Below are 26,557 nucleotides of genomic sequence, written 5' to 3' on the forward strand. Positions count from 1 at the left end.
GCTTACGCTCGTATAACATGGCCAGAGCCTCCAAATATTAATTACAATTACTGCCCGGCGCCAGATATTCAATTTAATTGCTACAACGCCTGCCAACAACCGGTTTGAATTGATAATAGTATTCACACAACGATTGTTAACGAAAAACGTTGAATGGAGACTGGCCAGCTAATTTGTTTTCACGTAGCATATATTCCGTTCGACTTTAATATTTATTTTCGTAATGACTATTAAAAGGAGAATTTTTATTTTTGCCTGTGCGTGCGTCTGTCTTTTTGCTGGAACTCTTCTTTTTGCCGCTCCCAAAAAAGATGGTCTTCTTTTCAGATCAAATTCATTGGCAGATATTCTCCAAATTGAACTCTTCCAAATATAAAATCTATCCAAGAGTGGTTTACCACTCCGAATGCCGGAAACCAGAGTATCAACTACTAAATGATTAACTATCTCTACTACCCTGTTCGTGATATGATGTGCAGCTCATCTGCTAGTAGACTTGTAGACTAGACTAGTAGACTTGTTCAACATCAAAGATAGCTATCGAAGTTAATGAGCAATGAGTGGAGCTCTGGCTCTGACATTCCCATTCAACATATGCAAATGCGAAAATAATCCACGTTTAAGTGTCGCCGCTTAAAGTAATAAATAGTAGTTGACTTAATTGGCCACATTTGTCACACATAAAGCGCAGATGGTATAGAAAAAAAACTAAGAGAAATTTGTCTAGAGGCCATAGCGTGAAAAAGTGTTCTGATTCATAAATATATATAGTGCATATAAATATGAAGTGGATGTGATAGTCACACGTTTTCCCTACCCTTTTTTAAAATGCAGCTTCTCAGTCAATTTTCATTAAATTAATTTAATCAATACATTTAAAAAAGGTTTATTTACATCAGCAGCGCGTGGCATTGCACATACACATCGTGAACACAAATCGAGCGGATCCCTCAAGCGGATGGCGGACTACGGTTAGTGCTCCTCCTCATCCGATTCCGCCTGCAGCTCCCGCTTCCCGCGCTGATAGTAATATCCGCTGTGGCGGGTCGTGTAGGGCGTCGCGGCCGAGACTAATCTCGTAGGTGACGCCGGCGCAGTGGTGCCCACCAGGGTGTCCAGGTAGGAGCGCTGGTAGTTGTCCCGGGTGGCCTTGCTGGGCGGAAAGGCCTCGCCTTGGTTGAGCGCCGTGAAGGGGTTCCGCACGCCGTATTGGACGACGCCGGCACTCTCGAATCTGAAGGGCGTCTTGGTTGTGAAGGGCGTGGTCAGCGCTGGGCTGCTGAAGTACGTCTGCAGGGCGTTCGTGGTGGCTTGCGAGTGGGTGTTGTAGAGGCCGTAATTGAGCAGGCTGTTGTGCGCGGGGGCCGGAGGCAGGGCCAGGTGGTGGCCCAACAGGGAGCCGGAGGGCAGCTCCAGGCGCACTATGCGGTTGTTAAACTCGTTGGGGTCAAGGTTCTTCAGGAAGAAGCGGTGGAACTTCGAGGAGATGGCGTAGATGACGCCCGGCTCCGAGCGGGTGGTGGTTATATCCGCCACGAACTGCAGCTGGTCGCGGTCGTAGGCCAGAACCGACTGCTGGTTGGTCGAGGGGTTCCACGAGGCGATGGCCGTCTCGCTAAGCGGGCTGAAGATAAGGCTGCTGTCGAAGGGCGAGACGGACAGGCCGATGCCCTGGGAGGACTTCTTGCCCACCAGTTTCACGTCCAGCATCTTTCCGTCGGGCAGTGGTCCGGCACGCAGCACATTCTTGTGCACCGAAAAAACACTAGAAGCGAACGAAAAGGATAAGGAGAATCCTAGGCTTAGAGCAAAGATTGAGATCTGGCTGGGATGAGGCACTCACCGATCGGTGGCCAGAGGCTGGAAATAGACCACTCCCTTGCGCTCGTCAAAGGTCAAGCCCACAACTCCATCCATCAAGACGAAGCGATCGTTGAGGATCTCGGACTGGGCAAAGTCGGGATCGGGATACATGGCCGGATGGGAGACTCGCCAAGTGACGTCCTTGCCGCTGTCGTAGACTACAATGCCGGGCTCCACCGTGTCCGTGATATACACAAACACATCGTCGCAGGTCTTCGCCGTCGTCTCGTCGATCACCATGTTGGTGAAGAGCGATTCGCCGCGCAGCACCTCGGGAGGAAAATCGATGCGACGCACTACCCGGTCCGTCGCCAGATCCACCACCAGTATCTTGGGTGGACAGGTGATCTCGTAGTCCTCCAGCGAGCGGGACACCCCCGCATCCAGTAGCCATAGGCGGTTGCAGGAGTCAAGGCGCAGGCGGTAGACCGAGGTCAGGATGAGGTCGCTGCAGTTGAAGTCGCTGCGGGCCGTGTTGGAGAAGGACCAGTCGGGGAAGGCCTGCAGGGTGGGTGAGTCACCGAACTCCGCCTTGGACACCCAGCTCACGGTAGAGGGCACGCCCGTAAACAGCTTCGGAGTGGCCACGAAGATGCGGTTATCCGTGACGGCCACTCCCGTGATGAGAACGTTCTGGGGGCTGTAGAAGTTGGCATCGTTGACCGACGCCTGTGGCTGGAAGTTGTAGCGTAGGAGCTTCCACTGCTTGGCCACCTGCAGGCCAGGAGTAAGGGCCCGACTGGCCGGCCAGAGGAGCGCACAAAGTACTACGGCAAGGATCCTGAGCATGGCAAGATGGGTGTCTGCAAAGATCAAATCAAATCCAATTGGAGATTATTTGATGGATGAACCTTTCAGTCTCAGGTTAAAAAACTTTCTGCTGCTACTGGGCACGGGCTCGAGCTTATCTACTCGTACCAGCGGACGTATATTTTCTATTTCCGGACTTTTCAATCACCGTTGAAGGAAAACGGAATTGGAAATGTTCCCAGAATGAAAATTGCGATCATTGAGAGTGGCAAAAACTTGAATAATCTTTTGAAACCACACGCCATATCTAGCTGAATAATCAATCAGATAAGTAGCCCTGGATCGTGCTGTTGAATGATTAACAATTGCAGATGAGGAATGTATTTTAGAACATTTGTACTTTAAAATCTGCATACAATGCCATAAACCATTGCATAGAATTCCCAGACAATTCTATAAACCCAAGCGAAACCGGTAACTGTCGTCTGGCTACCCTTTCTAAACGTATCTATATCCATATCCTATAGTACGAGTATGCAGATTCTGAGACCAATACAGATTGCATGTAAATGTGCCAATTCCGGTGTCGAAGTCGAAGCCGAAGCCGGTGTGCAGACAGCACCAGATTGGCCCTGGTTATTGTATTCAAATGATGCTGTGGCTGGGTCGATGTGTGGCTGCTCGGTGGGCAGCAATCGACGTATGCACCAGATACTATATGTTGTCTCCATCTGCAACTGACGTGTCCGTGACTGTGTGTGTGTGTGTGCTTCGATTTCACACGGCAGTCACGCTCTCCATCCCATTGCGAGAGTCGATTCCCATGCGTTTTTAATTGCTGCACGAGCCGGGCAACTGGCACTGGGAATGGCTACGCGGAGGCCGGGCATTTGAATATTTTGGCCAATTTGTCTTTGACAGGCTTACACATTACTTAGTGTCGGGCCAACTCCCAGACTCGTTTGCGGCCGCAGAAAGTGGACTGAAACTTTCTTCGGCGCGTGCCGAATGCTGCATGCCACATGCCGCATGCCGCGAGTTGCTCCGACTGGGCCTCGACAAGCAGTTAAAGATAATTGAATTTTCGTAGTTGATGAGTTATATAAAAGAGTGAAAAGTCAAGGCTGAAGCCGGCGGCACACGCATGAAAAAGATTTATTTCTACGAGCTGGCTGGCACTCCTTACGCAACACTTGTGCAACGCCAAGCGGAAACCGAGACAATTTCCCAAATCTCGAGTAAAAGAAGAAAACTTTGCACTGCTCGGGAAATATGGAAATCACTTATGACAAGTATTAGACCTGACAATGACAGGGGCACCGCCCGATTGTCATGACGACAGACGCAAGCGGAACAAACCGTTTACGAGTCGGGCCACAGAGCCAATATACAGTGCTCGATCTTTACATTAGTTACTATATTTTTTACGAGCAGTGCTCGCACTTCGCTTGATAGCCATCCATGTTGATGACTTGTGGCAGTCCAATGAATTTCGTTTAATTTACCTATTAAATCCCCTAACAAAATGAGCCGAAAGTGAGTGAAGCTAATGGCTTGGATGCACGAAAGAAATCGCTGAGGAAAATTAAAAGATATTCCTATGAATAACCTATGAATACCACACTTTGTTCGGCGCATTTCAACAGGTATTCCGAGCATTAATCACGCTGTCGGTTAACAAAAGAAATTCATACATTTTTGTACGTTTTGATTTCTGCTTCATCTCGGCCGACCATTTACTAATAGATCCCTCGGAGACAATCCAAGTGTCAGATCTGATGCAACCAGAAGTCGCTCGCTGCGGCTAATTAAGTGGATTTTGTGGCAGAACCGAGACCTGAAATGAGTTCAGCCACTCAGCCCGGCCAGCACGAGTGGTAGTACTCGCATGGTGTTGCCTTATCCGCATCTGTTTTGCACCTTGTCGCCGAACGCCGAAATCCGAACGCATTCTCACGAGTTTCACAATGGACCTGGGACTGAGACTGGGGCCGTGCCGGCTAGTCACACTGGCCAAAAAGGTTAAAAAGGCTTAAGTGCCCGTCTCAATTGAGTTGTGTACATATCACTTTAGATCGCATTTCAATTTGGTGATTTTTTTGGTGCTCTCATTAGGCAATCCCCTGGCAGGGCCGAGCGGAAGAGCGGAAGCTGCGAAGGTGAATTAGCACCTGCTTGTAAATTGCGGATTTTTGCAAACAGAAAAGGTCGCGCCACAGCAAATACAAACGTGCCGATGCTGACGTGCTCTCAATTTCCTTATGTCCAACATTTCTCAATCAGCAAAGGTATGAGCATGGTATATCCATATAAATCAAGAGTTACACTTTTGGCTGCGATCGATTTTAATTGGCAACAGAAAAATGCGTTTTCCAAGCAAACCTAATTAACACAGTTCCGTTCCGATCCGTTCTCCGACTAAGCAAAGTCTTCTTTTGGGCACGCACACACGAGAAGCGACTTTTGGGCAATAATGCAGAATGCAAGTGCGCAATCGGGGTCTACCCTTGGCTGTGCAGTGCCTATCGATTGGCCAATTAGTTGTATGGCCTAAGGCGTTGCAGGCTTTCGGAATTAAATTGGTGAGAGTGTGGCATTGTTGGGGCCTCCAAGCTGAATCGAACCGAATGGCGGCGGACCGAAGAGCTAACTAAATGTATAACAATTTGCACTTTAACCGTTGGAAACCGCACTTCGCGACGTGCCCCACTGCAGTGGCGCTGGCAGAGGCAGTTGCAGTTCGTTGCCTCAGTCTTTTGTTGTGTTTTGCCTGGTGGCCAGCCGATTTGTGGCACCGCTGTGGCTGTTGATACAACATTTCCATCTGGCATTAGCTTACTTTGAGACACTTTCGGTTGGGGCCTGTGGATGTTGTTGCTTTCGATCTGATCGCCGCGACACGTCTGAGCGCTGCCGTTGCCGTTTTGCGACTGCGCCACGCCTGGCAGGCGCACCGAATTTTATAAGAGTGTCTCTAAATCATACAAGAAGTCGGTCTCCAGCTCCGGCTTTGGGTCTAACTTTAGCTGATGCTTTGAACTATAAAGCTCAGCTCGAATCTCTTATATTCATGGGGGGACACTGGTGCACCAATTGCTCATACGCTCCGTTGGACGGCGTGAAAAATGTTTGTGGCTGGCGGCACGTCTTCCGCACATTTGCATTATGATTTGTATTTTGTGATTGTTTCTGTTGCTGTTGTTGTTGCTAGAGCAACTAGTTTCTGGCCGGTTGGAGTTGGTGGCAGATTGTGGTAATTCAGCTGTTAGTGGGTCCAATTAACCAATTGCTGCTCTCGTTACAAGTTCATTATCACCATCAGCGAAACAATGAAAACGAATAAAATATTTGATTATGTTTTTCTCGAATTTCGGGTATTTGCGAGTAAAGCCGCGGACGGCCGTTTTGTCAATGGAGGGAGAGAGAGAGTCCATTGTACTGCCGAAAGCAGGCAGTGTCGAAAGCTATAAATTAAATGTACTCGAACGACAATTAAAATACCGCAACCAGTTCCAAAGGCATTCTCACTTTAATTGAAGATTTATTTTATTATTTTATTTTTGTTAAATTACTAATTGTAAATTGGCATCCTACATCCTATCCCCTGGATAACTAATTGCCGAATCAAAGCTAAGATTTATGTCCCGACATTGGCCTTTTACAGACAATTGTATTGTGAACGCTCACTCGTCAACAGTGTGTTGCACCATTTTCCGAGCCTGAAGTCCAGAATGCAGTGCTGAATCGAGTCTCTAGTTAAATATGCCTGGACATGGCCATGTCAATTGTCTAACAACATTTACCCATTCTGTGTGCGAGCCTTTACCGCATGTTCTACTTTGGGGGCTTGTAGTTTGTTCAATTCGAATCAAAAAAATAAATCAATCGAAATGTGGGCTTAGTCGGTTTCCCTTTTACTTGGCTTTATGGCTTAACTGGCGCAGGACAGGTGACCCAATGTGAGTTAGCTAACTGGAACTGGGTTTCGTAACAGCACATGGATGGGGATGGGGACACGGGCCCATTTATGTTTGAACGATCTCGAGCAGACGCAGAGGCAGGTGAAAGTCCAGCCAGCAACTTGTTTGCTCTCGATTGAAAATGGAAAGCCCGACTGGGACTCGGATTCGGGTCCGGGCTCTTGAAAGGTTCTCTGCTCAATTTTCAGCCTCCGCGGAGCTAACCCAAATACGTGAAAAGCGCCGCTAAGAGGGGGCTATGCAAAAGAGGTGACTGCAGCCGGAGAGGCAATGGCAGCGGCAGCGGCAGCGAGACAACAACGGTACGAGTATCCAAACTGGTTTGCGGCCAGAATTAGCCATGTTAACATTAACTGTATTGCCTCGGCATTTGTTTGCATTGTGACACATGGAATTGCTTAGTTGACCAAAATATCCGCAGTTTGCATACGAAATCGGGATGGGGATGGGGATATGGATATATGTAGATATAGATATGGGTGAACACTGAGGCAGCATCATCCGATAATTGCATTATTTGCCCGTGCTATTATGTTGGGGAGCCGGGACTCCGGAGTGTTCCGAAAAATTTTCAACCACTGCCAAGCCCCGCTGGACATTCACTTTTCTTGATTCTCTTTTTTTAATTGTTTGAATTGTGGTATTAATTTTGTTGTTTAGCTTTTGGGGAGAATATCCACATCCCACTTAATGCCAAGTTATGATCTAAATATATAATTTGTGTGTATTGAAGTACCAGTACCGGTTCTAAGCACAGTTCAAGGCTGTGGCCACTGGCCGGTGCCATGCGGTGCGATACGGTACGATTAGCCAGTGAGTGACATAACGCGCTGTCAATAACGTAAAAGTCCATGTAATCCTATGCCCGGCATGGGCCTGTCGCATGCCTTCTGCACTTGACCGTTACGACACCCGAGACGGGCGGAAACGTAGGTGGCTGCGCCTGCCCCAGGGGCATGCCGCGCTTCACAGATATTAACGCTGTCAAAGGCATCACAACACATTTCCTTTCACAACAACGCCCTGGACCGGCGCTCGTTAGTCGCGTGGCCGTTTCGAAAGTAGCCGATTTATAGAGAGAAACAAAATCTGGGAATGTCTGGGGTCTGCTCTATATGACTCGGCGACGATGAACACTTGAAGATTAATAGCCACATCGTCGCATGTTGGCTCGAATCTTTGTCTGCATCCGAAGTATCAGATACTCGTATCTCCTCTCATTGCTGCCATTACGAAATGAACTTTAAATATGTTTCGGCCTCACATCACCAAGCATTCCCCACATGCCTTGTCATCGACACTGTCCAATTGCTTCATTTGTGCATTCTGCTCGCACAAATGTGGGCTCAATTAAGTCATTGCGAATCCGAGTGCTCATAGCTGGTGCTGTGGCCGAAGCCGGTGCTGGTGCTGAAGCCTGTTGACAGTTTCATTACCAGCTTTGGCAGTGGCAGTGTGGACAAGGTCTTGATGAATTCGGTAAATATTTCTGGCATTTGGCTGGGACCTTAGGTGTTAACCATTCTGAGTGCCGTATTCGGCCGCCGAAATATCAATCAACTAATATCGATGCTGGCTCTAAGCGCTTTTAATGGGCCTCCTTAAGTGCTCGGCTTTGGTTTCTATAAATGCAGACCATTAAACCAATTAAAGCTGTGTGGCTGAAGGCTCCACCTCCGCAGAAGGTGTGCCAACAGCCGGTTTCCCACCACAAGCATCGGACACCCAGACAGCCAGACAGCCACAGCCTCGGCAACAATGGCCAACATTAACCGCCTTGTGGCGCATACTTTCATTTCCAGCCGATTGCGGATACCCATGCCCGTACCCTCCAGATGATCAGTATCTGTATCCTCCAATGCACGTAGTATCCAACGAAATCTAGCCACGGCTGCGGTTGGGGAGTTATTATTCGACTCAATAAATCAATCTACTTATAAGTCGAGAATATGTAGCCATTACAGTAGCCACTCGTTAGCCATACCCCATATACATATATATCGTACATAGTACTACTCTACCGATACCCCTATGGATTTCTATTCTCTTGACGAAGGTCAGCAGTCTCGAAGTCCCTCGGCTGCCTCTGGCCACACTCCGCGGGCCATGAAAGCGAGCGGAGCCCACTCGGAGCCGGGCCGGGTGGGGCATAGAGGGTGAAACGTGGTGCATTAGACATGCATGTTGGCTTTGTCTTTGAACGTCAAGCTAATAAATTGGTCGAAATTCATGGATATGGCATATCGAAACACGAATACCTTTTTAAGTGAGTCACAGAACGGATTTAGGCAAAAAATATAATTGTTAGGTTAACTAGCGACTGATTTGAGGTTTTATCAAAATATTGTTGGTAAATGAAAATAGATTTTCATTAGATATGTATATGTGTACATATGGGTCATAGACTCAAGGGATCATTATGTGTTGCTGTGGAGCGCCTCCAATTGAACTTTCATAAGCTTTACAATAACTTTGACCAACAGCGTGTGCTTGTGGTACTTAAGAGTATGGAAATTAATGAATTGTCTATATTGCCAAAATTCCAAACTCATTCTCAAATGCGAGAATTAAAAGTCACAGTTTGACTGTAGGCACAGAAAGGCATACGAGTATTTCAACAAATTAGCATACCGACTAAGCAAGTGATTTTTAATATAAAATATGATATTTAAGAATAGAAGGGAGAACTAAGTGGCGACAAAAACAATGTGCAATTTATATGACTCGATTGGTAGTTATTTGTATCTGAATGTATTCGAAATACTTAGCATATTCCACATATTTGGTAGCTCATGATCACGCAACGCAAACGGTCTAAACTTTTACGACTTGGGTAATTGTTTGATTGGAAAATTCATCAATGAAAAATAGTATACACTTGTGACGACAATGTAAACGGAATCGCATCTTGATTAAACAAAATGCAGACAAGATAATTAAACTAAGAAGTTAATTGTTGGCACTTCTCACTTGTTGATTCATGTTAATGCTGCATTTATGGATGTCGGAAAAAGGCAGCGAGAGACTTGACAGCTTTGTGAGCATTATTTATGGCCAATCTCCCACTGAGGTGTATGTAAATTGTCCGATTTACGATGATGTAAGATTGGAAAACTAAAAGTGCGTTTATGATATATGTATGTATGTTACTCGCACTAAAAATAATATACAATAAAAGTGGAGCAATTTGCTTGATTGAAAATCTGCAGCAGGCACAAACCTGTGGCGACTGATTTTTGGATTGCTACTTCTCGAGCACACACGCTTGATTCAATTTGAGTATTTTTTGTTCGATTTCCTTTCGATGCAGCATTATTTATTACTCGAAAATGTCAGGCTCGTTGTTCCCGCTGCTTCGTGTTTGTCCGCTGTTAGCGTGGCTTCAACTTTAATGTCAGCCAGACAACAGAAAAGTCTGCCCTGGCCATGGGAATGAATGGCCCCGCCGCACTGAAGGCGCATTGGAGTTGATCGGGGCCCTGTCGGGGGTAAAAAAACAGACGGAAAAAACGGTACGATATTTATGAAAAATAACTCGACAGCAACAATCTTCTTTGGTTTTATTAATATTTGGATCATTTTACGAGTTTTTATTTTTAGAAATCCACTTAATTTTGAAGAGTTTTGTAAATTTCGAAACTTTTTGAGTAAGGTTTCAATTATTAAATTATTAAAATCATTAATTTATCTAATATATTTGTCGTAACTTGGCCCTCAACCGCAAAACGAAAAAACGGATTTTGTCAGTTACCTTGTAAAAACCCCAAGTTTTTTCTGAGTGTAGTTATAGTTGCATATTCGGGGAGATTGAAGATAAAGCCTGTCGCAATTCACGTGGAGCGTCAGATCCTATGACGGGCCATAAAAGGCGCGACGCACCGGTAACGGGCACTAAACAAACAACCCGAGCAGAATGGGAGAAATACGAGTACACACATTTTATTTTGTTGGGATTGTGGGGCCGAATCAAAGATTGAAAATTAACATAATTGGAGTTTAATGACAGTGGGCTCTGTGTGCTCCCTCGAGACACGGTTGCCGTTTTAATGGGCGTGTACGGGGCGTGGCCGCTCAGTTTTCTGTGGCATGTCCGGACTAGAGCTACGCATATCGGGGCGCTCCGTTTGGGCGGCGACCTTGCTGCTCCACGTTTTGCTGCTGGCTTCAGGTGTTGATGGTTTTGGCGTGAATCTGATGACGATTCCCAACAACGACAAGTCACAGGGAGCCTGCATCCTAGCCCTGCTCCGAAAGTACTTCGACTCCGGGGACGGTCTCTCCGGCTCGGTGCTGTGTATCAGCCGCAACTACCAGCTGCACAATGTTCAGGAGCTGCTGCTCAGTGGCATGAACTTGTATGACGGATATCCCTGGACCCTGCTGGTAACGAATCCCAGGGAGGGGGATTCCCCATCCTCTGAATTCGTGATGCACGAGAAGCCGCAGTGCTATTTCCTGATTGTGGAGAATCTCGAGGACGAGGATCTGGACGAAGTGTTTGACTATTGGAAGGGCATGCTGAACTGGAATCCACTCGCGCAGTTCGTGGTCTACCTGGCCGCGGTGGAGGAGACCGACGAGGAGATGACAGACCTGATGGTGGAGCTGCTTCTCACGTTCATGAACAAGAAAATCTTTAACGTGAACGTGATTGGGCAGAGCGAGGAGAACGAGTTCTACTACGGCAAGAGCGTCTTTCCCTATCATCCGGACAACAATTGCGGAAACCGAGTAATAGCCGTGGAGCTGCTCGATGCCTGCGACTATCCGAGTGACAACAGAGGCGATAACGATGGGGACGGTGACTATGAGGAAGAAGACGATAGTGAAAGCGAAAACGAAAACGAAGAGGATGTTGAAATTGAAGAAAATGGGGGAGAAGGAGCTACCGAAATTACAGGTGAAAGTCAAGAAGGGGTTAATGAAGATGTAACTGATGAATATAGAGAGGATGAAAAACAAGAAGATAATAATGAAACACCATCTCTCCATCTTTACGGTGAGATGGAAGAAAATACAGAAAATAATGATGAAGAGAACGATACTCGTAATAAAGAAATGGAATACGAAGGAAACGATTCAGATCTCTACTTAGAATCTAATGATAACTTGATTGGCAACAAAGGTCTTCTAATAAGAATGTATGAGTACGCTGATCAATCAGCGGAGAATAAAGCTCAGTCCAAAGAGGGTAGCAATGATTTTCATTACGATCTGTCAACAGAGGTCCAATCTGGACATGGTGTTCAGAGCAGCAAGGAAGATCAATTTCATCGATCGACGGAAGGTCCCAAGGCAGATGAATATGATCAGCCAGTGGAGAGTGGCAATGAAGATCCTGCTAAATCAACTGAGAGTAATAATGAGGACCCATCTGGTCAATCAACGGATAGTAAAAATCAATCGGAAGATCAATCAGAGCATTCAACTGAGAGTGACGAGCGGCACAGGTCTCCCAATGTCACAACCAAAATAGAGGCTACCATCGAAGAGTTCTTTCGAGCAAAGTTTGAGGATAAGTTTCCACGCGACCTGAGCGGATGTCCGCTGACGGCCGCCTTTCGGCCCTGGGAGCCCTACATCTTCCGCAGCGGCGAGGAGCCTGTAGAGGACTACTACTACGGCACACAGGGAGACGACGACTATAATGAGACTACCAGTTATGGGGATTCAGGAGATGAAAGCTACGCGGATGTAGAAGCAGCGGACACCACCGGCATCCTGGAAGCAGACGGCGGGGCGGATGGGTCCAAGTCCCAGCTCAGTGGAATTGAGTACCAGATGGTGCAGACCATTGCGGAGCGCTTAAATGTACACATCGATATGCAGGCGGAGAACAGCAACCTATACCATCTGTTCCAGCAGCTAATCGACGGGTATGCGGAGTCCCATCCAATAAACCCCATTCCACACAAACACACATTTATCTTTCAGCGAAATCGAGATGATTGTGGGTGGCATCGATGAGGACCCCAGCATTAGCCAGTTTGTGTCCAGCTCCATTCCTTACCACCAGGACGACCTCACCTGGTGCGTGGCACGGGCCAAGCGCAAGCACGGGTTCTTCAACTTCGTGGCCAACTTTAATGCGGACACGGGCTTCCTGCTCCTGCTCTTCATTGTCACCTGCTCCTTCATGGTGCTGATGGCGCAGCGCGTCACTGGCTTCCGCCTACGGAATCTCAATAATTATTTCGCCATTTGCCTGCGGATGCTGGGGATTCTCTTGACCCAGGCCATGCCCGCCCAGACGCTTTCGTTGGTTCTGAGGCAGCTCTTTGCGCTGTCCTTTCTGATGGGCTTCTTCTTCAGCAACACCTATCAGAGCTTCCTGATAAGCACGCTCACCACTCCGCTCAGCTCGCATCAGATCCAGTCTCTGGAGGAGATCTACAGCCATCGCATGAACATCATGGGCAGCTCAGAGAACGTTCGCCATCTGAACAAGGATGGAGAGGTGATTCATATCGGCAGTACCTCAGTACATCAGAGATATGTAGCTTATCCTTCCCTGTCCCTTGCAGATCTTCAAGTATATTCGTGAAAAGTTCCAGATGTGCTACAATATCGTGGACTGCCTCAATGATGCTGCAAACAATGAACATATCGCCGTGGCTGTCTCCCGGCAGCATTCCTTCTACAATCCACGCATCCAGCGCGATCGCCTCTTCTGCTTCGACCGCCGGGAGTCCCTCTACGTCTACTTGGTCACCATGCTGCTTCCCAAGAAGTACCATTTACTGCACCAGATCAATCCGGTCATCCAGCACATCATCGAGTCGGGCCACATGCAGAAGTGGGCCCGCGATCTGGACATGAGGCGCATGATCCACGAGGAGATCAACCGCGTACGGGAGGATCCCTTCAAGGCCCTGACTCTGGCTCAGTTCCATGGGGCGTTCGCCTTCTCCAGTGGCCTTCTGCTGATCTCCTTCAGCGTCTTTCTCATAGAGTGGGCATTCGTGAAGTGTTATTATAGAGCGCGTGGATGAATCTACGCACGGGACGGTTATTTAATTGTAGTACGGAGTATGAACATTTTTAGGACACATTTTTGAATACCCATCAATACATTCAACAACATATTATTGGTTCTTCACAGTGACAAATAGCTGCTGGCAAAAAAAAAAATTATTTTTCAGCTACAGAACATAGTCTTAGTGAGCCCAGAATCTAAGGCAATGAATCCCAATAATACCATAAATAGAACCATTGCAACCATCAGTGACTCCAATTAGCACGCACACCAATGTATATCCTGTGGAACAAAATTCAATCATAGAATTTAATTAATTAATTGCAAACTAAACATTAAAATCGTTGAGCTCCTGCCCGAAGAAATTCATAAATATATATATTAATATTTTCTTGGCACATTATTCGATTTAAAAATACGAAAATTGCAATACACCGTGGAATGCACGGCTGCGTCGCTATGGCCGTAGTCGTAGCCGTTGTTGTTGCTGTTGCTGTTGCTGTTGCCGTAGCCGTTGCGGCTGCTTGTCAAGAAAGCGGACAGGCGCGCACGCCGCCAACGTCAAGCTGTCGTCGGCATTCGCCTCCGTCGCTTTGCGCATCCTTAAAAGGTGGTGGTCTATGTACAGCCTGGTGCCTCCGCTGGTGCCTGGCCTCCGCCGTTGCTGCTGCTGGCTGGTACGAGTATATGTGCTTTTCATACATTTTTATAAATAATATTTTTAGGCAGAACATTTGTTGCAGTATTTTCAAATTGGCAGCTTTTTGTTGTTGCTGGCCAACACAATTCAATCAGCTGCTAGCCAGCCAATGTAGGCCGAACAAATTTCAATACACACAAGCGATAACATAGATACTGGTGCTTCCACATATGTACATATGTATGTATACTCGTACAAGCAATCGTTGTGGTTGGGTGAATGAAAGACACGTTAATGGTATTCAACAAGGCGTTGTAAATATGTAGATGACACCGAGCTGATAAGATGAATCAGCGAGTGAATGAAAATAAAATACGAGTATGAGTATTACGGTATTCGGGACGGGAAATACTAAGATAGACAAAATATTCGATTTGATATAGCATTAACGTAAACACTAAGGGAAATAAAGTCTATTAGAATTTTTAAGAACTTTGATTCAGAAAGGTCTTAAAAATTATACATCGTTTGGTTGATCTTTTAAGTTTTATTTGGACCTATAGAATATTAGTTGGGTGCTACTTTAAGTCCCTTAAAAATCGATCAAATACTACCCATAGTACATGAACCTAGAAAAAAAGATGGGAAATTGTTGCTAAATATGTAGTCAAGCGAGGTAACTAGTTCTGGCCCTTGACACCTCGAATCGGGGGTAAGAATTACGTATACGATTTTGAAAAATATTCAGAGAAACAAATATTATTATCTGTCCACGTTAATTTGTATATAAATTGATTCAAGATAATATAACCCAGTGTAACCTGCAATTCCATTCATTAGGCTACATTTTGTAGGGTATTCAAATGGCAGCACAATTGAGCAGGTTGTTCCTCACCTGCGATAACTGGCCAATCGCATACTTTTCTATATTTAAATTAAAATTTAAAATATATAATTCTCTTGAGTTTTCCGCTGAAAATAGAATTCCATACTCTAGATACGTTTCTGCGCGTAAGCGTCAAAGAAGCTCATGCAAAAACGTGAGAGCGCACGATTTGTATTTTTATTTTCTTTCTTTTTCTTTCGTTTCTTTTCCGAATTCCATTTCACACAGTTTTCCACCCACACGCACGCATTTTAAGAGAATTGGGTAAACAACAAATGCCTTTGTTATTTCTTGTGTTTTTGAATATTCCATGAGTACCATATAAGTCAATTAAAGATTTGATCATTAACTGAATGGATTTTAATGATGTTGTTTATTATTAATGGCGATAAATGGGGGACGGCCAAGAGACATATTCAAGAAATATTAATGGGGAAATAGGTTGAAGCATATTTAATTGATTTCCGTTTGACGAAAACAAACTTGCAAATCTATAATTGCACTGCACGCTCTATTACAAATTTTCGACTTGTGTTTATGGGGTCCAAGTCCCTAACCACCCACACCCAGCGCCACAAATTACGGCTGGGAGAATGTTGTACGAATATATGCATGTACTTAATTCACAGAGATTTTTGGTTTCTGGTTTTGTTTTGAGATTCGTATTTTTCTAATTACGAGTGCGTTCTCATCGCCGAGAGATTTCCATCCCAACCATGTATGGATTGGACCAACGTGCAAATGTTGATTAAAAATTAGACAAAACAAAAACGAACACACATACAGATACAGATACAGACACAGATCTACTCTACGAACAGCTATAGATACAGAGATACGCCTACGATGGGAATGCTGGGGCTCTGATCCGGAGGATGTGTCCCTGTATTTGTATCTGTCCATCTGTGTAGCCCATGTAGTATCTGTGGGTGAGCCATTTCGTAGTTGTTCAGCCAGCGACTGCGGCTGTCTCTGCCTCTCGGAATTATGAACGAAGCGAACCGAAATCCAAAAACAAACGAAAACAAATTATTTTTAAAGAAATTCAAAATTTCCCCCTCGGCGAAATGTGCATCCATGCCATGTGCTGCATATGTATGTCTGAGAGTGCTCGTCTCTGTGTGTGCCTCCTGTGCGCGTGTGTTGGTGTGTGAGTGTGGGCTTGCGTGTGGAATATCTGCTCGACTGAGGGTCGCTCGAATGGTATAAATATTAGCGCATCTCGGTCCAGCGGCCACTCGCAGTTCTACAGCGAAAGTGTTGATTTAGGTTTCTAGTTGTCTTTTCCTTTGACGGTCAGTATCCCATAGCCTTTGTAATCAGATTCAGATTCAGAGATCAGAAAACACTGAAAATCACGAACATCAAAATTGTATCTTCTCCTGCCGGTTATTAACGAACTGCTTTATCTTTTACAGTAAAACAAATACTATACAAGATGTGTGACGATGAAGTTGCCGCATTGGTCGTTGATAACGGCTCGGGAATGTGCAAGGCTGGTTTCGCTGGAGATGATGCCCCCCGCGCTGTCTTCCCCTCGATTGTGGGTCGTCCACGCCATCAGGGTGTGATGGTGGGCATGGGACAGAAGGACTCCTATGTGGGCGATGAGGCCCAGTCCAAGAGAGGTATCCTCACCCTGAAGTACCCCATCGAGCACGGCATCATCACCAACTGGGACGACATGGAGAAGATCTGGCATCACACTTTCTACAATGAGCTGCGCGTCGCCCCCGAGGAACACCCAGTTCTGCTGACCGAGGCTCCATTGAATCCCAAGGCCAATCGCGAGAAGATGACCCAAATCATGTTTGAGACCTTCAACGCCCCCGCAATGTATGTCGCCATCCAGGCCGTGCTCTCACTGTACGCCTCCGGCCGTACCACTGGTATCGTGCTTGACTCCGGCGATGGTGTCTCCCACACCGTGCCCATCTATGAGGGTTATGCCCTGCCACACGCCATCCTTCGTCTGGATCTGGCTGGTCGTGACTTGACCGACTACCTGATGAAGATCCTCACAGAGCGTGGATACTCGTTCACCACCACCGCTGAGCGTGAGATCGTTCGCGACATCAAGGAGAAGCTCTGCTACGTTGCCCTAGACTTCGAGCAGGAGATGGCCACCGCCGCCGCCTCCACCTCTCTGGAGAAGTCGTACGAGCTTCCCGACGGACAGGTCATCACCATCGGAAACGAGCGCTTCCGTTGCCCCGAGTCCCTCTTCCAGCCTTCCTTCCTGGGCATGGAGTCGTGCGGCATCCACGAGACCGTCTACAATTCCATCATGAAGTGCGACGTGGATATCCGCAAGGATCTGTACGCCAACATCGTCATGTCTGGAGGCACCACCATGTACCCCGGTATCGCTGATCGCATGCAAAAGGAGATCACAGCACTCGCGCCCTCAACCATCAAGATCAAGATCATCGCCCCACCTGAGCGCAAATACTCCGTCTGGATCGGTGGCTCCATCCTGGCCTCCCTGTCCACCTTCCAGCAGATGTGGATCTCAAAGCAGGAGTACGACGAGTCCGGTCCCGGCATTGTCCACCGCAAGTGCTTCTAAGCAGCAGCAGCAGCAGCAGCACCAGCCGCAGCCTCCACCACCCACACCACACCACACACCAACACGAACACACAATAATACAGCAACAACGAGAGCAGGATGGCGTCGGCCAGCCGGCGCCTAGGACTCGAAGATGATTAATTTTAAGTCGCACCTCTTGCTGCCCCGCCATCCAACCAGACGGACAAACAACCAAAGAAATTGAACCATCATGATATGTATTATACTTATATTAATATTTATTGGAAGTGTCGCACAAGTCGATGAGGAGAAGTTCAGGAGAATCAAGAATGCAAAATTTACAGTTTAAAAAATAAATAATACAAGTAGCATCCACTTTAAATTAAATCTAATGAAACTATATCAAACATGTCTTTCATTGCTGCAAGCAGCAGACAGTTTCTAACAGTATTTTTAGCCTTGCATCGCATAGACCATCGCGCACAGGAAATTATGAAATTTTGCACGCCCACTGCAAATTATCCGTATGGTACGTGCGAGTACTATGTAAACGAACATCCATCCCATCTATAGCTGGAGGGGGCAGAGCCAAGGTGCATATGTACATTCTGGTGGCATAGGTACGTACGATGATCAGTCATTTTTCCGCTTCCAAAACAGTCCATTTTCGCCGATCCACAGGAGCTGCCCCCTCGTCGTCGGCGGGGGTTATGGATCGGCTATAAATAGGACCAAAGCATGCTGCCAGAGCATCAAAAATGTGTTCTCTAAAACGATATCCAAATTCTCGTATGTACACAAGATTTCTCTTTGGAACCAGCATCAACACTGCTCGGAGCCGATGCGACCGCCGGCTGTCTTTTAATTGCAGTGCCACGACCTCGGGGGCTGCGAAAATATCTTGGAATTTCAAGTACATGTGTGTGGTTGGGAAGGCCTCCGCTGTGGCTGCTTCTGGTCTGTACTTGACTTGAGCATCGGGAGGCTAACTGGCAGCTGGGCCTCCTTTGGATTCCAGGAATGGGCTGCCTAATTCGAAAATAGATGGGAAATATCTCGTTGGGGTTGGGGGAATGAATGCCTCAGTGGCGCATGCTGAATGTGTGTAAATGTATAATGCATAAATGCACTTTTATTGAATATTTTATACATTTAAATGCTTCAACATCCTCTCTGTATGCTTAGACAAAAAATAATTGAGTACACTGCTCTTGTACTTACAATTTCGATGGATAATATTGTTTTGAACCTACGAGTAGGTAGGATACCCGGCGGGTAGCAGCACATTTTCAAATTTTCGATTCTCATCTCAATTCAGTTTGTATACAATTTCAGTCAATTTTTGTTGATTTTAGAATTTAGTTAGAATATGCACGGATCGGATTCGTCGTTCTTAAGAGTGGTCGATTAGTTGGAATACTGCATTGAGGGGAACTCACATTTCTTAGCTATAACATAGGCCTAGTACTATATTAAGCAGAGCGCCTTCATCACTTCTTGTTTGTTTTGCTTTTGTTGGTTAAAATCCAGTCTATACACTTATAGTTAGCAAATGAATACATTTTGAATCGTTAACTTTATTTTAAGTACACTGTTTTTAGCACATCTCGTTCCCGTTTTCGTTTCGTTCAAATGTACTAGACGAATATGTATATGTATGTATAAATATGTGTATACTATATAGATCGTTAAGGCACATTTATGGACAGTTTACATTTTGATTGGACCTGCTTTCTCTCATTGTCGTTTTGTCGCTTTGTCGCTCTCTTGCTACTCTCTCATGGAATGATTAAAAGTTGTCTAGCGTTTGTCTATATTAAAAAATACGAGTAGAGTACGAGTACGTTTCGTCTGTCTAGAACTTCCGTACCTAGCATATGTATGTTTATGTATATGTATATGTATATAAATAAGAACATGTAGGCTTACATTTTTAAAAGGGTTAGAGCTTAAGACTAAACAATAATTACAACTGAGTTGTAATAACGGACTTTCGTATAATAGTCGGCTCGCGTCCCTTGGGGGCCGACACAACCTCCGAGGAGACCAGCCAGGGTGAGACCATATCGTTGCTGTTGCTGGACGGAATGCGGCTGCTCTCCGGGTAATTGCTCTTGCTTTTCTGTGGAAGAAGATTAAGCGTTAAAAGCGTTAAGAGCCGTCCACAGAGTTCAACGAACTACGTATACGGGTATATACGTTAAGAGTTAGATTGCGTGCAGATTGAAAGAAATGAAAACTAAATGTTAATCGTTCTAGGCCAGTTTATAGACAGACAGTGAAAGCGTAGACAGAATTGCTCAATGGTCAAACCTTTTCACTCTGTGGTGCATCTACTTCGCTGTGATTCTGGTTCTGATTCGGATTCTGGCCCGTCTTCTGCGCCTCTAACCGCTCCTGCTCACTAAGCGTGGAGAAGAGCAATGTGCCGGCGCTGGGTGTGGCGTTTGCCGCAGGCTTTGCACCAGATTCGGCTGCGTTGCTGCCACTGCTGTTACTGCTGCCGTTACTGCTGGCAGCAGCATTGTTGTTTATGATGTTGTTAATGAATATTTCATTAATGAGTATTTCGGCAGCCGAGGCATTGCTCAGCGCGGGTGCAGGGGCGCTTGGGGCCGGGTCTGTGCCACTGCTGGTGGGAGCCACTACACTGATGCTGGCAGTGGGGCTGCTGGGCGTGATGATGGTGGTCACACTGGTGGCCAAGCTGCCGCTGGTGTTGTTGTTGTTGAGTATGGCTGGCAGCGACGACGGGGGGGTAAGCGGCGCACTGAAGCTCGAGACAAAAGTAGCGTTGCTGAAGGGTGGATTACCATTGGTGATGCTCGAGGTGCTCGTGCTGGCGGTGGGGATGCCGCTGGCGCTACTGCCTGCCGCCGGTTTCTGTTCCGGTATGCTGAGCGTCAGCTTATCGCCTCCCTGTTCGGGTTTAGCGTTTACCGCGAGTGAAGCAAGCCCCAAAATGCGCGTGAGCACACACAAACACACGCACACACAACATACAGTAAACATAAAGTGCGGACAACAAATGAAAATGAAAATAAAACATACAGAAAGCATGAAACGGGTGCAATGTGTGGAGCAAACTGGTTCGTTGGCCACTCACCACTGATATGTAGGTGGCGTTCAGGGAATCCGGTCCATCGCTGTGTGCATGATTGCTGTTGTTGCTGTGACTGCTGGTGATGCTTGTGTGCATACCGGAGTGGGAAACGGAGCTAGCGGCAGGCACAAACATCTGATTGGTCAACTTTGCGTTGCCGCCGGCGCCCAATTCCTCCTCAACGCGAGCTGCAATGCAAGGAAGACAAGCTGATTAATCTCTGCTCCGAGTGTCCCTTTCGGAGTAGGAGTAGGTTTACCCTTAAGGATATTGCACTTGATGTTGCCTGGCGGCAGGGCCGTGGCGCCCACATTGGCCAGCTTCACTTGGTTGTTGGGCTTCTCGTTGGCGTTCGAGAGGCGCTTAAGTGTCTCCGTGTTGTGGTCCATGTCGAAAGTCTTGTTGATGGTCACCCTGCCAGATATGGAGGGATGGATAGAGATTCTCTGGTCAATCTATATGCGGTTCGAGGCTCGAGAGTGTTTACGCTACCTGATACTGTTAGCATCGTTAATGGCTTCGTTTGCTAGCACTGATGGGGATGGATCTTTGACAATGGACTTAAGTAATGAGTCTAGCTCCCTATCTTTATCCGACAAGCCGCTCTTAACACTGCGCAATGATGACACAACACACACACAAGGCAGGACACAACATAGATACGTGAGAGACAGGTGGCAAACGCAAACAGGCAGTATTAGTCAGGATGTAGAAGCGATATGCACATCGTTCGAGTTAGCTAAACTGGATACTGGCTTACCTGAGCTGGCCGGAGCTAATGGAGGCCTTGCCAAAGCTGCCATGGTGAGAGGCCGCACTTCTGAACGGATTGGTCTCATCAAAGTTCTTGGTAGCATTCGGCGAATACGGAGGCGCATACTCCGGCTCCAATCTGCAAGAAGAAACCCAGGAACTAAGTACAATGTAAACACGTTTCGAAAACGTAAACATCTCCGTTTTGCATACTTCACAGTCAAGCCAGCCGCCTTGCCAATGGAGCCAATCTTGCTGTACGCCGGATCATCGTTGCTAAAGTTGGACTTTAGAGAGTTGCGACCCAGGGAGGCGCAGGCGGCCCCTGCCTGTGTGGAGGAACTGATGGAAGCACTGCAGGCAGCATCGGGTTCGATGATGGCGGAGTTCTGTATGACAGTGAGCACAGAGGGCGAGGGGGTTACAGTGATGAACTGATCCGTGGAAATCAGCGAATCAAAGATGTCACTGTTGTTGTCGTTGCTCGGAACGGGAGCGGCCACTGGAGTCAATGGAACTGGAGTCGGGTGAACCTGTGAGGCAGCTGCAGCAGCGGCGGCGGCTGCAGCAGCTCGAGCATTGACCGAGGCCACGGCTGAAGCGGCCGACTCTTGGGAGGCCTTTTGCCGCTCTCGCAGAAGATGGGACTGCCGACTGGCAAAGCGTTGGGAGGGCCGACGCTCGAACTGAACCGTGCGGCGGGCCCGGCTCTGCTGGGTGGTCTGGAACTCGGTGCGGCCGGAGTAGCGGAAGCGCGAGCCCATGCGGAAGAAGTTCTGGCGTGCCGACGGGCCTTTCACAGGCGCCCGCAGCCGGAAGAAGGTGTGATGCTCCACGGCGCATTTCCACAAGTGCTTGCAGGCCTTCTCGTTGTACAGGCGGAAGACGAAGGTGTGCTCTTGCTCGCGACCATCGTCGTCGTCCTCGATGACGATGAGCGTAAGCTTTTTTTTCTTGAAGTCCAACTTGCTGATCTTTGGCCAGAAGAACAGACCTATCTTCTGGTCCCGCTCGAACACAAGGATGCCAGTGGGCGTCAGCCCCAAGTGATACTCGCATCCGTCTTTGCCCAGCACGGTGTGCATGTCCACGCCGTACATGTCCAGCCACTTGGCCTTGTTGAGGAACGCCGTCTCAGCCTGGGCAGGCGTCAGGCCGCGGCACGTCTTGTACTCCTCCAGAATGGATATTTCCAGATCCTCCGTCTGCTCCGGCACGAACCGGAACTCCGAGACGGTGGCCGCCGAGTGTTCCTGATCATCGTAGTCGCCCAGCTCAGCTGTTTTTGTTGTTGTAAGTGGGGGGTAAGAACAATTAGCAAATTAGAAAATTTAACCAAGAAACCAGGAACACGTACATTGCAAGGCCAGGGCGCAGAGCTCGGTGGACTTGTCGTCCGGACAGTCGAGGCGGCCTTCCAGCAGGTCTTGCTTCAGTTGCAGGAAGAATAGATAGCGCGTGAGCTCCTCGCGCAGCGTATTGGGCTCGGAAGAGTAGAACTTTACCTTAAGGCGGAAAGTGTACGGAGGTCCAACTGCGAATGAGTCGTAGTGCATTAGTATCGTTCAATTGGAGAGAGCACCAATAGCCTGTACTCACTTTTCACCTGCTTCTTGATGGGTTTGGTGGGGTCCAGCCAGTGCTTGACGTGATTGGCGTCCATGAACTGCAGGCCAAAGTAGTCCTTCTCGATGATGTCCAGGGCATAGAAGACCTGCTCGTAGAGGAAGCTGCCCAACGCTTTTTTCTGCAATTCAAGTGCAAAGTCGCGAAAATTAGTACCCTCGTGCTGCCGTGGTCTGTAAATCAAGATGGCCCTGGACTAATCACGTTCGCTTAGCGGGTTCAACAATGCGAACATCAGAAGTGGTTCGTTCGTTTATCGTTTATCACACAGTCAGCCAACCAGCCAACCAGCCAGCCAGCCACCCAGCCAATACTGTTTGCCAGCATTTGTGTGCTGTGTGTCTGGCTATGTGCGACAGTCCCACACATCAGCAATCAACCTTTGAGGGGGCTTTTGCTTGACTTGATTCAACTCGAAACGTACACCAAACCATAGTTCATGTCATATTATAAATGCTTTTAGTTGGCATAGTCCCGGGGCCGCCGTCGTTGCTATTACTTAACCCAACATGTCCGCATACAATCGGACAAACACAATGTATTTCGTAATTTATATGTAGAATTTCTTTATTCCGAACTCACCGATAATTCGATGGAAAGGTCAGTATTGTCCAGCAGTATGACGCGGCAGTCGATTTTGTTCTTGTTCACGACGATGCGCTGCGGCTTAATCTGGGAGCCGCTGGCCGCAACGGCCCCGCCACCGCCCATGCCACCGGCGCGGGGGCTGCTGGCATTATCCGCGTAGTTGTTGCGCACCTTGCGACGGCTCAGAAAACGCAACATTTTCGTTATATTTGCTTTTTCTCGGTGGCCGCTACTTGTTGTTGTCGTCAATGGTGGGTCGGGGTGAGTCGTCTATTGTTGGATGCGACTGTGGCCGGGGCTCTGTTGCCAAGGCAGCGTATTGCACCGATAATTCACCTGTGTGCTCACCTCTTGGTCGTCGCCTGGGAAACAGCGCAGACATCAAGACCCAGCACGCACACTGCCACACCGAGCACCACTAATACCACTGCAAACTCGCGAGTGCTGCAACTTGTTCTTGTCCATACACACACCACACACACACATATAAGCGGGCACGCGACGCCCCCGTTTACTTGGCCTACGCCAGCGAATCGGTTGAGGACTGGGCGCTCCTGTGGCCGCGGCGGCGGCTATGTCTCCCCAAATCACAGTTAGTTGCTTCGGCCCGACAGCCACTACGTCCACTTTTGCACAAAAAACTAGCCCCAAACACGTTCGCGTTCTCGTTCGCAGAACCGAGAGACGCTTGATTTCTGGAATGTAAATGCAATGCTCTGAGGGGTTTTCACTTTGGAATTATCTTAGGGCCTTCGTTGTGGTTTTCAGATTAATTCTCTTGTTTTCTTGATAAGTTAGTTCTTGTGTTTGTTTTTTTGTGTGGTTTTTTCGAATGTTTACATTTGCTTTATTTATTACATGGCCACTACAAGTTAGCTTGCTACATAATGGGAGGAAAACGAGGGTATGGAAAACAGGCAAAATGGCCTAGAAAATGCAACGCAAGTAAGGTCAAATCCACCCCTTTGCATGACATACCTTGATTCCATATTATGTCTGCAAGGTATATTGTCCTCGCACGTGAGGTAAGATTCGTACGAGTTGTGCAATTTACCTTGGCTGTTTTTGCCTGCTGACAAAACCCGTTTTTATTGACCATTCAAAATTACGCTCTTCCCTCTCATTTTTTTCGTTGCAGCAGCAGTGTGACCGTCTGAGTCTCAGATATATACCGAAATAAACCGTCTCATTTTCAAAATATACCCATGAAAAAAAAACACTTAACCCACTTTACCGCCTTCTATTTAAACAGGTTAAATCTTTAGTTAAACTGTATTACTTTAAATAAAACACACGATGTCTTTTAGTTAAACTGCGCCAAAATTGTTCAAGATTCATAATTTTCGTGGAGTGTATTTTAATACCCACTGGTCGACAATGGGTTAAGCTAATCGTTCTCTGTCCATGATCGTAAATCATATTCCTCGACTTTGATATGCGGTTGAATATTACTAGTTAGCTAGGACCCTTATCCGATTGATTTATCAATTTTCTATAAGATCTAAGTGCTCCCTCTTATTTGATTGTGTCTAAACTAGGGTTTAAGCGTAAGTGATTAGAAGACTTTTTGCTCATACCGATTCAAAGAAAGCGAAAGTGAAAGGCTATAACGATATCGATACGATAAAGTTTTGGTGTGATGCAGGAGACCACAATTTGAGATAAAATATTCCAACAAATATTCGACATGTACGATATTTGTATATTTCATACGATATGCAGTACTGCCAACATTTCACTTTTGTAGCTAATCTGGCTCATTTTTAAAGATCGGTTTGTTAGAAATTTCTGTAATTTTCTGTTTTCTGGCCGAATTTGGTTTTGTAGTGATCGTAAGGAAAAACACGCCCGACTTCGGTTCAAGATATGTCGTGCTTAAAAACTAACGGGCTCTCCACTTTACTTCAGTGAATTAAACATAAACAATATGTATTTAGAATCAAAAAGATAGCTAATTTATTTTTTTCTGAAACTGTTTGCAAAATTTTAAAGTAACATTTACGGTAGCACCTCTGTTTGTTTGTACGCTTGACCTTTTTTATGCTATGTGGCATCATAGCCACATAAACGATATATACGATACATCGCACATGTAAAGACGTAAATGTTAATTGAATATAATAAAAACGATTGAATACGATTTGGTTTCAGTAAAGTACTAAACAATGAAAGGCTCAAAAAAACTAACGGTAGCTTACCAACACTTACGCAATTTATTAGAGAAATTTTTTAGATGCAGAAATTTTACAATTTTCTAAGCGTAATGGTATTTCCTAAAAGAAACTGCCGCTTTCGGCTGGGCAGCAGGACAGGTACAACTTGTTGCCATTTCGGGTTTCATTACACAATTCTTTGAATTCGAGTTGTGTATCTCTCTCGCAGGAAACTACAAAACAGAAGAGAACCCACGATAACTGTAAAATAGGAAACACACGAGGGTTTCTAGTGGCAGCCGGCATTTGTAAAATCCTTTTTATGGCCCATTTATTCCTTTATTTGTTAGTGGATTTAAGGCTGTAACTGTAACCGACATCCCGCTCACGCTCCCGGTCCCGCCTTCGGTCCTGTTTTCGTTCCCGGTCGCTGTCCACCCCTGGCCGAGCAGACGAAAGCGCCCCATTGGTGGTCGTATTTCGAGTTTAAAGGTAAATGGGAGATTTATCGCCGACGATTTCCTCTGTTCTGTTCTGTTCGGTTCTCTTCTGTTCTGTTCGTCTGTGAGTATGAGCGTCTTAGCTGAAGGGAGGCCGGGTTTATATTGGGGTTTTAGTGGGCCCTTGAGATGTTTGGCCAGGGCCGAGGGTCCTACTACAGTCGTCGTAGTTGGGGGCCCAATCGCATGATTCATTTTCGCTTATTGGC

General features: G+C 46.7%; 4 protein-coding genes across 10 annotated transcripts; 2 read left to right on the forward strand and 2 right to left on the reverse strand.

Annotated features, from left to right (window-relative positions):
- Positions 1–861: 861 nt before the first annotated feature.
- LOC108157667 (L-dopachrome tautomerase yellow-f2) lies at positions 862–5,560 on the reverse strand. The gene is made up of 3 exons (XM_017289827.2): positions 5,453–5,560; positions 1,844–2,666; positions 862–1,765 (listed from the first exon to the last, which is right to left on the reverse strand). Exons 2-3 carry the CDS (start codon positions 2,650–2,652, stop codon positions 973–975), a joined length of 1,602 nt encoding a protein of 533 aa, XP_017145316.1. The 5' UTR covers positions 2,653–2,666; positions 5,453–5,560; the 3' UTR covers positions 862–972.
- Positions 5,561–10,604: 5,044 nt separating this feature from the next.
- LOC108153921 lies at positions 10,605–13,657 on the forward strand. The gene is made up of 4 exons (XM_017284017.2): positions 10,605–11,447; positions 11,889–12,469; positions 12,528–13,050; positions 13,118–13,657. Exons 1-4 carry the CDS (start codon positions 10,680–10,682, stop codon positions 13,583–13,585), a joined length of 2,340 nt encoding a protein of 779 aa, XP_017139506.1. The 5' UTR covers positions 10,605–10,679; the 3' UTR covers positions 13,586–13,657.
- A 2,637-nt stretch (positions 13,658–16,294) lies between these two features.
- LOC108156024 (actin-87E) lies at positions 16,295–17,755 on the forward strand. The gene is made up of 2 exons (XM_017287273.2): positions 16,295–16,390; positions 16,514–17,755. Exon 2 carries the CDS (start codon positions 16,534–16,536, stop codon positions 17,662–17,664), a length of 1,131 nt encoding a protein of 376 aa, XP_017142762.1. The 5' UTR covers positions 16,295–16,390; positions 16,514–16,533; the 3' UTR covers positions 17,665–17,755.
- A 972-nt stretch (positions 17,756–18,727) lies between these two features.
- LOC108156023 (band 4.1-like protein 5) lies at positions 18,728–24,604 on the reverse strand. 7 transcript variants are annotated; one of them, XM_017287267.2, is made up of 10 exons: positions 23,690–24,599; positions 23,081–23,228; positions 22,839–23,015; positions 21,695–22,760; positions 21,489–21,641; positions 21,221–21,340; positions 20,988–21,142; positions 20,732–20,916; positions 19,939–20,544; positions 19,495–19,747 (listed from the first exon to the last, which is right to left on the reverse strand). In XM_017287267.2, exons 1-10 carry the CDS (start codon positions 23,891–23,893, stop codon positions 19,592–19,594), a joined length of 2,970 nt encoding a protein of 989 aa, XP_017142756.1. In that variant the 5' UTR covers positions 23,894–24,599; the 3' UTR covers positions 19,495–19,591. The 7 variants fall into 7 exon arrangements, with proteins under 7 accessions (XP_033244529.1, XP_017142756.1, XP_017142757.1 ...); XM_017287268.2 differs by having other exon boundaries at positions 21,489–21,620; positions 23,690–24,598; XM_017287269.2 differs by lacking the exon at positions 21,221–21,340 and having other exon boundaries at positions 23,690–24,601.
- Between the last annotated feature and the right edge of the window lie 1,953 nt (positions 24,605–26,557).

The sequence above is a fragment of the Drosophila miranda genome, chromosome 2 (genome assembly GCF_003369915.1).
Source record: "Drosophila miranda strain MSH22 chromosome 2, D.miranda_PacBio2.1, whole genome shotgun sequence".
Taxonomy (NCBI): Eukaryota; Metazoa; Arthropoda; class Insecta; order Diptera; family Drosophilidae; genus Drosophila; species Drosophila miranda.

Excerpts from the sequence above, each read along its gene's own strand:
- LOC108156024 (XM_017287273.2), top strand. The coding sequence starts at position 16,534 with ATGTGTGACGATGAAGTTGCCGCATTGGTCGTTGATAACGGCTCGGGA.
- LOC108153921 (XM_017284017.2), top strand. The coding sequence starts at position 10,680 with ATGTCCGGACTAGAGCTACGCATATCGGGGCGCTCCGTTTGGGCGGCG. Across the intron at positions 12,470-12,527 it reads TTCCAGCAGCTAATCGACGG|CGAAATCGAGATGATTGTGG; the intron begins GTATGCGGAGTC and ends TTTATCTTTCAG. Across the intron at positions 13,051-13,117 it reads ATCTGAACAAGGATGGAGAG|ATCTTCAAGTATATTCGTGA; the intron begins GTGATTCATATC and ends TGTCCCTTGCAG.
- LOC108157667 (XM_017289827.2), bottom strand. The coding sequence starts at position 2,652 with ATGCTCAGGATCCTTGCCGTAGTACTTTGTGCGCTCCTCTGGCCGGCC. Across the intron at positions 1,766-1,843 it reads CAGCCTCTGGCCACCGATCG|TGTTTTTTCGGTGCACAAGA; the intron begins GTGAGTGCCTCA and ends GTTCGCTTCTAG.
- LOC108156023 (XM_017287267.2), bottom strand. The coding sequence starts at position 23,893 with ATGTTGCGTTTTCTGAGCCGTCGCAAGGTGCGCAACAACTACGCGGAT. Across the intron at positions 23,229-23,689 it reads ACCTTTCCATCGAATTATCG|AAAAAAGCGTTGGGCAGCTT; the intron begins GTGAGTTCGGAA and ends CTTGAATTGCAG. Across the intron at positions 23,016-23,080 it reads CATCAAGAAGCAGGTGAAAA|TTGGACCTCCGTACACTTTC; the intron begins GTGAGTACAGGC and ends ACTCATTCGCAG.